General features: G+C 31.6%; 1 protein-coding gene across 1 annotated transcript; it reads left to right on the forward strand.

Moving 5' to 3' along the window:
• Positions 1-8462: 8462 nt before the first annotated feature.
• Positions 8463-10435, forward strand: LOC101891970 (eukaryotic translation elongation factor 1 epsilon-1). Its single transcript, XM_005179045.4, has 3 exons — positions 8463-8831; positions 8924-9226; positions 10148-10435. The coding sequence occupies exons 1-3, from the start codon at positions 8751-8753 to the stop codon at positions 10298-10300; spliced, it is 537 nt and encodes a 178-aa protein (XP_005179102.1). The 5' UTR covers positions 8463-8750; the 3' UTR covers positions 10301-10435.
• Positions 10436-11455: the final 1020 nt, after the last annotated feature.

Consider the following 11455-nt stretch of genomic DNA (forward strand, 5'->3'; position numbering starts at 1 on the left):
AATGAAGTCTAGTCAACCAAATCAACGTTAACGAACGTAAGACAATGAAACACTATAATACCTACACTATAATAGACATAAATTCCCTGACATACCCCGTGGTAAACATTATCACATGTATCAACTAATGAATAAAAATTGTTTTTATAAAAATAACAAGACTGGGGTAGAGCCTTGCTACTTTGCATCCACAAAATAAATACGGTATAATTAGTTCCAACACTCTTCAATAAATTTAAACTTAAAAAATATTTATTAAAACATAAATTGTGGGTGTTGTAACGGTAATTTCCACTTTAACATAGCAAACAGCTTTTGTATATGATTAACATTGTCGGCGTCATAAACATACTTCTGCACCTTTGTATTTATTCCTTCATCATTTTTTCAACGTTGCCAACTGCTTTTATAGTGGTTGCCATTTAAATGCATGCAAACGTTAAAAATTAGATTTCCCTGGTTACTTTACAGGATTTCTCCAGCAGCTACTTTCTAAGAGAGAGTAATAAAAGTGAGAATACATAAAACGCTTTTCTGACTGGCTTAAGTCATCGACTGTACCAGAATACCACCATTGAAGGACATAAGTAAAGGTGGAAATACATAAAGCGCATTTTTGACTGGCTTATAGATAAACAAAGGAGTATTAGGTTGACTTAGTTCGATTTTGGCCCTAGGCTCCTTTGTTCATTTGCGAAGAAGCCAGCCGATGACTTAAGCCAGCCAGATAAGCACTTTATCTATTCCCACCTTTAGTACTTCGAATCATGGTAAAATTAAGAAAGTAAAGTCATTTCAAACAAGCATTCCCATCTCTGTATTTTCTGTAATTTACATGGTCATATTTCACTTCATAAAAACAGGTTTCTATCTCTTATTTGTGTTTGTACAAATTATTTATAAATACAAATTTTGACAATGAGATGTTGTCAAATGAATAATTTTTTAAAAAATTGTAAACATATGTTTGCATGACCTTACCTTCTTGATTCTACTATGCTTCGAATTTGAGATGAGTGATTATGAGACTATCAGGCATGTCACTAAATCGTATCGAAATAGTTTGAATTTCGCAATTCAAAATCGTAAATTTTTGTTTTAGCTTCTTCATATGGTAACATTAGGTGAATGAAAGAACGAATGAATGAGGAATCAAAACAGAACACATGATTAGAAAACATCTGTTATGAGGGTATTTTGTGAAAAAAGAAAGTTCATTTCATTATTTTTTACGCAATGCCGGGGGTTTCGATTGTTCCTGTAATTGAGGTGCAAAGTAGTAAACACAATACTGAAAAATGCGCCGGAGGAATTTAAGAGATTCTTCGGACCGAATTCCTGTGCCTGCCCCTAAAATAATTAAATAATGATTATTGATTCCATAATACACATTTCACATATTTTAAGATACACATTTTTGGGTGTTATTTTTGTTTTGTTTTTCCTCTTTGCTTCAGTTAATTATTCGTAATGCCATGTTTACGTTAGAACTTTTCGTAGAGTTAACCTACTTTGAGAGGATTTATTTGAAGTAAAAGTAATGGAAATGACAATTTAAATCCAAATCCAGTGGGTTAACCCTCATATATATAAACGTACTATAATACCACATTATTTGGTTTTCACAAAGGAATAACTGTTGTTTGACGAAAAAAGTGATTTGGCAACACTTTATTAGTAATTGCTTTCGCCAATTGAGAAACCATTAAAATTTGCTAATTATTTTGAATAAAATGATTAAACATTTTAATTTAATTGTGTATTTGTCATTAACACAACATTTTTATTACTTAAAAGTATTTTGAGTGTGTTTTTAAGTCACAAGTTTCCATAAAAATACAGTTTCACTTGCAAACACAAAAGTGGTTTCAAATCGGAAAAATGTTGCGATTTACATTTTCCGAAGAAGCTAAGTACGAAATTAAAATCACTTTCGTACCGAATTCATTCTTGTGACATGCCTGTATGTTATTCCATTTCTTAAATGCAATATTGGGTTATTTTTATTTATAATGTGAAAATAGAGCACAGATTTTTACAATCATGGAAACTTCTTTCGATATTGATACGTTGCCAGAGGAATGCACCTAAAGCGTCTTTCAAGAAAATCCGACCTAAAAGTAGAAAGACTAGGAAACGCAGACCGAGAAATATCAAATAAATTCACCCTAATTAACCTGATAAGTTTACATGTAGGATTTCTCGCCAGCTTCATCAGGTTTTCAGCGGTAGCTTTAGACTGGTGGTTCTTTTCTTGGCTGCCCGAGATGAGGGCACTACTGATGTGCAGCACCAGCGGGATCAACATTAAAATGTCTACGTTCGCCAATATATTGTCTTAATAATACTGGGGCGTAATTTTTGTATTCAATACAAGATAAATCCAATTTGAAATTGGCAAATAGGAATTCCTTCTTCGGCTCGTTTTTTGATAGACTCTAGCAGCGCTTTTAGGCATACTTTTGCAAAAATTTGACAAGAAACATATTCGCCAAAAAATTATTTTTTCTAAAGCGAAATTTTCTATTTTTGCTTCTGGCATGAATATTAACATTTCATCTGATAAAATAACAGCTGTTTTATAGATTACTTCGCTCAAAGGAAGACCTTATAATTGGGCCATGACGAAGCACATAAAAGCTGTACTAGTTTCTATTAGAGTTACTGTATCTCATCTTCACTACCGAAGGCTTCAACAACAAACATTTTATAATAACAACAAGGAGTTATGGCCATTTTAAAAAAGGCCACAATAAAAACGATGCTAAAAACCTCGAAATGTCAATATTTAAGGAGTTATGGCCATTTTAAAAAAGGCTATTTTCTCACTTTAAATAACTGCAATCAAAACGATGCTAAAAACCCCGAAAGGTAAATATTTAAGGAGTTATGGCCATTTTAAAAAATGCAATTTTCTCACTTTAAATAACTGCAATCAAAACGATGCTAAAAACCCCGAAATGTCAATATTTAAGGAGTTATGGCCATTTTAAAAAAGGCTATTTTCTCACTTTAAATAACTGCTATCAAAACGATGCTAAAAACCCCGAAATGTCAATATTTAAGGAGTTATGGCCATTTTAAAAAAGGCTATTTTCACACTTTAAATAACTGCAATCAAACCGATGCTAAAAACCCCGAAATGTCAATATTTAAGGGGTTATGGCCATTTTCAAAAATGCTATTTTCTCACTTTAAATAACTGCAATCAAAACGATGCTAAAAACCCCGAAATGTCAATATTTAAGGAGTTATGGCCATTTTAAAGTAGGCTATTTTCTCACTTTAAATAACTGCAATAAAAACGATGCTAAAAACCCCGAAATGTCAATATTTAAAGAGTTATGGCCATTTTAAAGTAGGCTATTTTCTCACTTTAATTAACTGCAATTTAAATGATGCTAAAAACCCCGAAATGTCAATATTTAAGGAGTTATGGCCATTTTAAAAAAGGCTATTTTCTCACTTTAATTAACTGCAATTTAAATGATGCTAAAAACCCCGAAATGTCAATATTTAAGGAGTTATGGCCATTTTAAAGAAGGCTATTTTCTCACTTTAATTAACTGCAATTTAAATGATGCTAAAAACCCCGAAATGTCAATATTTGATTAGTTATTGCCATTTTAAAGTAGGCTATTTTCTCACTTTAATTAACTGCAATTTAAATGATGCTAAAAACCCCGAAAGGTCAATATTTAAGGAGTTATGGCCATTTTAAAGTAGGCTATTTTCTCACTTTAATTAACTGCAATTTAAATGATGCTAAAAACCCCGAAATGTCAATATTTAAGGAGTTATGGCCATTTTAAAAAAGGCTATTTTCTCACTTTAAATAACTGCAATCAAAACGATGCTAAAAACCCCGAAATGTCAATATTTAAGGAGTTATGGCCATTTTAAAAAAGGCTATTTTCTCACTTTAATTAACTGCAATTTAAATGATGCTAAAAACCCCGAAATGTCAATATTTAAGGAGTTATGGCCATTTTAAAAAAGGCTATTTTCTCACTTTAATTAACTGCAATTTAAATTATGCTAAAAACCTCGAAATGTCAATATTTAAGGAGTTATGGCCATTTTAAAAAAGGCTATTTTCTCACTTTAATTAACTGCAATTTAAATGATGCTAAAAACCTCGAAATGTCAATATTTAAGGAGTTATGGCCATTTTAAAAAAGGCTATTTTCTCACTTTAATTAACTGCAATTTAAATGATGCTAAAAACCCCGAAATGTCAATATTTAAGGAGTTATGGCCATTTTAAAAAAGGCTATTTTCTCACTTTAATTAACTGCAATTTAAATGATGCTAACAACCTCGAAATGTCAATATTTAAGGAGTTATGGCCATTTTAAAAAAGGCTATTTTCTCACTTTAATTAACTGCAATCAAAACGATGCTAAAAACCCCGAAATGTCGATATTTAAGGAGTTATGGCCATTTTAAAAAAGGCTATTTTCTCACTTTAAATAACTGCAATCAAACCGATGCTAAAAACCCCGAAATGTCAATATTTAAGGGGTTATGGCCATTTTCAAAAATGCTATTTTCTCACTTTAAATAACTGCAATCAAAACGATGCTAAAAACCCCGAAATGTCAATATTTAAGGAGTTATGACCATTTTAAAAAAGGCTATTTTCTCACTTTAAATAACTGCAATCAAACCGATGCTAAAAACCTCGAAATGTCAATATTTAAGGGGTTATGGCCATTTTCAAAAATGCTATTTTCTCACTTTAAATAACTGCAATCAAAACGATGCTAAAAACCTCGAAATGTCAATATTTAAGGAGTTATGGCCATTTTAAAGAAGGCTATTTTCTCACTTTAATTAACTGCAATTTAAATGATGCTAAAAACCCCGAAATGTCAATATTTAAAGAGTTATGGCCATTTTAAAGTAGGCTATTTTCTCACTTTAATTAACTGCAATTTAAATGATGCTAAAAACCCCGAAATCTCAATATTTAAGGAGTTATGGCTATTTTAAAAAAGGCTATTTTCTCACATTAATTAACTGCAATTTAAATGATGCTAAAAAAACCCGAAATGTCAATATTTAAGGAGTTATGACCATTTTAAAGAAGGCTATTTTCTCACTTTAATTAACTGCAATTTAAATGATGCTAAAAACCCCGAAATGTCAATATTTAAAGAGTTATGGCCATTTTAAAGTAGGCTATTTTCTCACTTTAATTAACTGCAATTTAAATGATGCTAAAAACCCCGAAAGGTCAATATTTAAGGAGTTATGGCCATTTTAAAGTAGGCTATTTTCTCACTTTAATTAACTGCAATTTAAATGATGCTAAAAACCCCGAAAGGTCAATATTTAAGGAGTTATGGCCATTTTAAAGTAGGCTATTTTCTCACTTTAATTAACTGCAATTTAAATGATGCTAAAAACCCCGAAATGTCAATATTTAAGGAGTTATGGCCATTTTAAAAAAGGCTATTTTCTCACTTTAATTAACTGCAATTTAAATGATGCTAAAAACCCCGAAATTTCAATATTTAAGGAGTTATGGCCATTTTAAAAAAGGATATTTTCCCACTTTAATTAACTGCAATTTAAATGATGCTAAAAACCCCGAAATGTCAATATTTAAGGAGTTATGGCCATTTTAAAGAAGGCTATTTTCTCACTTTAATTAACTGCAATTTAAATGATGCTAAAAACCCCGAAATGTCAATATTTAAAGAGTTATGGCCATTTTAAAGTAGGCTATTTTCTCACTTTAATTAACTGCAATTTAAATGATGCTAAAAACCCCGAAATGTCAATATTTAAGGAGTTATGGCCATTTTAAAGTAGGCTATTTTCTCACTTTAATTAACTGCAATTTAAATGATGCTAAAAACCCCGAAATGTCAATATTTAAAGAGTTATGGCCATTTTAAAGTAGGCTATTTTCTCACTTTAATTAACTGCAATTTAAATGATGCTAAAAACCCCGAAATGTCAATATTTAAGGAGTTATGGCCATTTTAAAGTAGGCTATTTTCTCACTTTAATTAACTGCAATTTAAATGATGCTAAAAAAACCTGGAAATAACAATTTTTAAGGAGTTATGGCCATTTTAAAAAAGGCTATTTTCTCACTTTAAATAACTGCAAGCAAAACGATGCTAAAAACTCCGAAATGTCAATATTTAAGGAGTTATGGCCATTTTAAAAAAGGCTATTTTCTCACTTTAATTAACTGCAATTTAAATGATGCTAAAAACCCCGAAATGTCAATATTTAAGGAGTTATGGCCATTTTAAAAAAGGATATTTTCTCACTTTAATTAACTGCAATTTAAATGATGCTAAAAACCCCGAAATGTCAATATTTAAAGAGTTATGGCCATTTTAAAGTAGGCTATTTTCTCACTTTAATTAACTGCAATTTAAATGATGCTAAAAACCCCGAAATGTCAATATTTAAGGAGTTATGGCCATTTTAAAGTAGGCTATTTTCTCACTTTAATTAACTGCAATTTAAATGATGCTAAAAAAACCTGGAAATAACAATTTTTAAGGAGTTATGGCCATTTTAAAAAAGGCTATTCTCTCACTTTAAATAACTGCAATCAAAGCGATGCTAAAAAACCCCGGAATGTCGATATTTAAGGAGTTATGGCCATTTAAAAAAAGGCTATTTTCTCACTTTAAATAACTGCAACCAAAACGATGCTAAAAACCCCGAAATGTCAATATTTAAAGAGTTATGGCCATTTTAAAAAAGGCTATTTTCTCACTTTAAATAACTGCAATTTAAATGATGCAAAAAAACCCCGAAATAACAATATTTAAGGAGTTATGGCCATTTTAAAAAAGCCTATTTTCTCACTTTAAATAACTGCAATCAAAACGATGCTAAAAACCCCGAAATGTCAATATTTAAGGAGTTATGGCCATTTAAAAAAAGGCTATTTTCTCACTTTAAATAACTGCAACCAAAACGATGCTAAAACCCCGAAATGTCAATATTTAAGGAGTTATGGCCATTTTAAAAAAGGCTATTTTCTCACTTTAAATAACTGCAACCAAAACGATGCTAAAAACCCCGAAATGTCAATATTTAAAGAGTTATGGCCATTTTAAAAAAGGCTATTTTCTCACTTTAAATAACTGCAATTTAAATGATGCTAAAAAACCCCGAAATAACAATATTTAAGGAGTTATGGCCATTTTAAAAGAGGCTATTTTCTCACTTTAAATAACTGCAATCAAAACGATGCTAAAAACCCCGAAATGTCAATATTTAAGGAGTTATGGCCATTTTAAAAAAGGCTATTTTCTCACTTTAATTAACTGCAATCAAAACGATGCTAAAAACCCCGAAATGTCAATATTTAAGGAGTTATGGCCAATTTAAAAGAGGCTATTTTCTCACTTTAAATAACTGCAATCAAAACGATGCTAAAAACCCCGAAATGTAAATATTTAAGGAGTTATGGCCATTTTAAAAAAGGCTATTTTCTCACTTTAATTAACTGCAATCAAAACGATGCTAAAAACCCCGAAATGTCAATATTTAAGGAGTTATGGCCAATTTAAAAGAGGCTATTTTCTCACTTTAAATAACTGCAATCAAAACGATGCTAAAAACCCCGAAATGTAAATATTTAAGGAGTTATGGCCATTTTAAAAAAGGCTATTTTCTCACTTTAATTAACTGCAATCAAAACGATGCTAAAAACCCCGAAATGTCAATATTTAAGGAGTTATGGCCATTTTAAAAGAGGCTATTTTCTCACTATAAATAACTGCAATCAAAACGATGATAAAAACCCCGAAATGTCAATATTTAAGGAGTTATGGCCATTTTAAAAAAGGCTATTTTCTCACTTTAAATAACTGCAATCAAAACGATGCTAAAAACCCCGAAATGTCAATATTTAAGGAGTTATGGCCATTTTAAAAGAGGCTATTTTCTCACTTTAAATAACTGCAATCAAAACGATGCTAAAAACTCCGAAATGTCAATATTTAAGGAGTTATGGCCATTTTAAAAAAGACTATTATCTCACTTTAAATAACTGCAATTTAAATGATGCTAAAAACCCCGAAATGTCAATATTTAAGGAGTTATGGCCATTTTAAAAAACGCTATTTTCTCACTTTAAATAATTGCTATTTTAAATGATGCTAAAAACCCCGAAATGTCAATATTTAAGGAGTTATTACCATTTTAAAAAGCTGACCAAACAGGGTACTAGTTTAAATAATCTAAAGTTCGAAGTAAAGGTACTGTAGTTTTTTTCAATTTGGCAAATGTAGATATCATAAATTATCAAAAACAAATACGCTTTTGTCAAGATAATGTAACGGCCTTTCTCTTTGCTAACATATTAAGTGTTAACACCAGTAAAAGGTTGGCAACACTAAGTTAATTAGTTGCATACGAACCTATAAAACCCTACGCTAGATAAAAACTTTGCCGCTGCTGATTCTAACTAGGAAATGTGCACACTTCATTTGGAAAAGTTTTTTATCTTTATAAATTAATTACTTTCTGAGAATATTCCAATATTTCAATTCAGTTTTCCATGATCAACTATTAACACGTCTACTGTGTAGACACTGCGCTGACTTTTAGCCGCCCATCTGCAACAGAGGTGAGTAGCCGCAGTCAAATCGTTTATCCAGCTTTGTGGTCTGCATACGTTTGCGAAGATAAAATAGCGTGTACATTTAGGACCAAAATAAAGAAGAATACATTTGCAACGAAAGTCTTCTACAAAAATCTTAGAGAAAATGTGTGAAGTTGAAGCTGTTAACAAAATTGCCAAATGCCTACAAGTTCCCACTGGCAAAATCCAATTAAATAATGAACAGGTAGGTGTAACATTTCAGCTAAATTAAATTTACCTTGACCTTTCTTTACCCAATTTCATGTGATGATGTCTATTTTTGCCAACCCCCCGAAGGTCGTGACACGCATACTCAACAATAAATCTGTCTCTGGATTTGCCACAATTCTAAATTCCTTGGTAAAGGAATCTAATTCGGATATAGCCAAAAATAGTACCGCTTCCCGGGAAATTGAAGTTCAAGTCTACCAATGGATTGAATATGCCGTCCTATACGTTGCACCTGGTTCTAAAGACAGACACTGTTCACTGCAAATGTTGAGGGATTTCAACAAATTGTTCTTGAGTAAATCCTATTTGGTTGGCTATTCGCTAACGCTGGCGGATTTGGCTGTATTCTATGCCATTCATGATTTGATGGTAAGTGTGAAGGAGAATGCGATTTCATACCATACCTGAAATAAAGGGTATATAGAACAAAAGTAATTATGTTTTTGCAAGTTAGGTGCGGTTTTAATTTGAGAACGTGAAAAAGGAGGTGTGTGCTTAAACTAAAACGGGATTTCTTTATTTACATTGTTGGGAGATATATCACATGATGTTCTCCTTTCTAGGTGGTGTAGTTCTTAAATTAACGTAAATCCTACTGAAGGAAATGACGTAAGCGTAAACTGTCCAAAATCCTTGGTTTGTCATTGAATAAATATTTTAATCTTACTCATACAGATTGCTTTTAGCATAAATATTTTCTAGTGATCAGTCCATTCTCAATAGTATATTTCTTGAAGACGTTTAAAAGTGGAATCATAAATTCATGACTCAAATTTCTGACATTACATTTTGAAAGTTAGTTATCCATAGTTACCATAGACGCCCTTCGTTACCAGCTCTGTTTTTCATATCGAGAAAATTTGTTACGGAATATTATATATTTTCCGCAAATTGCTTAGATCGTCTCAAATTTCTTATATAATATACACCAAAACCTTAAACGCTTCCTATTACAAAAAAATTATGTATAGCCTTATTAGTTATAAGTTAGTTAATAATCGCAAAATGTAATCAAATCAGTTTACATTTATTCACAGAGTCGATACATAATTCACCCACTTGAAATGTAAGCTACATGAGCGAAGATTAACATATAGCCATGAACATTGAACGTTAAATTAGTTTAAGTTGGTTTCAACTCAGATATTGTTCCTGTAAATTATAAAGTTTCGTCCAATTCGGATTTAAGACATTTCAAACATTTATGTTCATTTTTTGTTAGAATTTGCAAAATAAATTTTATTCTAATTAATTATATTAATTTCCCTTTATTCCCCTCTATCTTTGCAGAAATCTTTAACCCCCATCGACAGAGAACACTATTTGAACCTCTCCCGCTGGTTCGATCACTTACAACAAATTCCCGAAATTCGTCAAGAAGCTGAGCTTTTGAATTTCACCACAATCTACTTGCATGGCTGGGCAACGGGCACACATGTTTAATGAACTGACTATTTGTATTTTCTTTGCCATCAATTGAACTGTATCTTATTATTTTCATTTATTTATATTTCTTAACTTCTTGAAAGAAAGCTTTTAAAATTATCGTTAATTTAATATTAGAAAATGAAAAGTTTATTTTGTTTTAGGAGTTTCATTGAATGATGAGAAAAGGTAAGAACGAATTTCTAAGAGGATTAAAAAAAGAAAAATGAAGGCAAATGGGAAGGATATGCACAAATAATATATGAAATCGAATCTTTCAACAAATGAGTATATCGTCTATCATTCCTGACTTATTGGGAACAATATTGGTGAACATCTCATTATTTCGTATTGAAAATAGGTGGGAGTTGTGATTTTTTGACAAGAAACTCTCTATATTTACCGTTATAAAATCAATAATCGAAGTGACCCAGAAAAACCAAAGGCATATCCATTATCCGTGGGCAACCACAAAACGGAATTGGAACATTAGAGCAAGTCTGTATGAATTTCTATTATCCAACTCCTTGCTTAACACACCCTATTACCACGTTAATTTCTGAAGTTCCTGTAATGATTGTGAGGCTGGCCGGTAATAATATATTCTTGAATAATAATAATACCAATTATGCTACAACTTAGCATCAGAGGAGTGTAGTCCTTATGCCCGGTACCATTTTTAAAAGCAAGCCTGAGTTACATCCGTTTTAAAATACATGTATAAACCTGTAGATAATGAGCTAGAGCCCCAGAGTACCGATGCAGCACAAAGCGCATTAGAGTTAGCTAAGCCTGTTAAAAGTCTTCCAAAAAACCAGTTCTATACGTCTAATGTGTTATATGTAATATGACCCGAGCTTTTATCCTTAGAGTTATTGCAGCAACATAATTCGGCCAAACGGCTCCGGTATTCGACAATTTATGGGTTGTTTCTAATTTCCATCCAAGTAAACTTTAGTTCGTCATTTGGTGGTTTTTGCAGCTGATGTTGCTGTTGTTGTGACAACAGTATAAGTGCGGCTCGATTTCTGCTATCCCAGTTTTAGCTCCAAGTTTAAAAATTAGGCTACCTTCATAGGTTGTAGCCAAAGATCTCTCGTAGACGTTTCGCACATCTTCATCTATTCGTAACCAAAACGAATTGAGACGACTGCACCAGTCCAAACTGTCTAG

This window comes from Musca domestica, unplaced genomic scaffold, assembly GCF_030504385.1.
Source record: "Musca domestica strain aabys unplaced genomic scaffold, Musca_domestica.polishedcontigs.V.1.1 16, whole genome shotgun sequence".
In the NCBI taxonomy this organism is placed as follows: domain Eukaryota; kingdom Metazoa; phylum Arthropoda; class Insecta; order Diptera; family Muscidae; genus Musca; species Musca domestica.

What these genes read in the sequence shown, in the direction of transcription:
- LOC101891970 (XM_005179045.4), top strand. Translation starts at nt 8,751, where the DNA reads ATGTGTGAAGTTGAAGCTGTTAACAAAATTGCCAAATGCCTACAAGTT. An exon ending in TCCAATTAAATAATGAACAG is followed by an intron (nt 8,832 to 8,923) that starts GTAGGTGTAACA and finishes AACCCCCCGAAG; the next exon opens with GTCGTGACACGCATACTCAA. An exon ending in ATGCCATTCATGATTTGATG is followed by an intron (nt 9,227 to 10,147) that starts GTAAGTGTGAAG and finishes CTATCTTTGCAG; the next exon opens with AAATCTTTAACCCCCATCGA.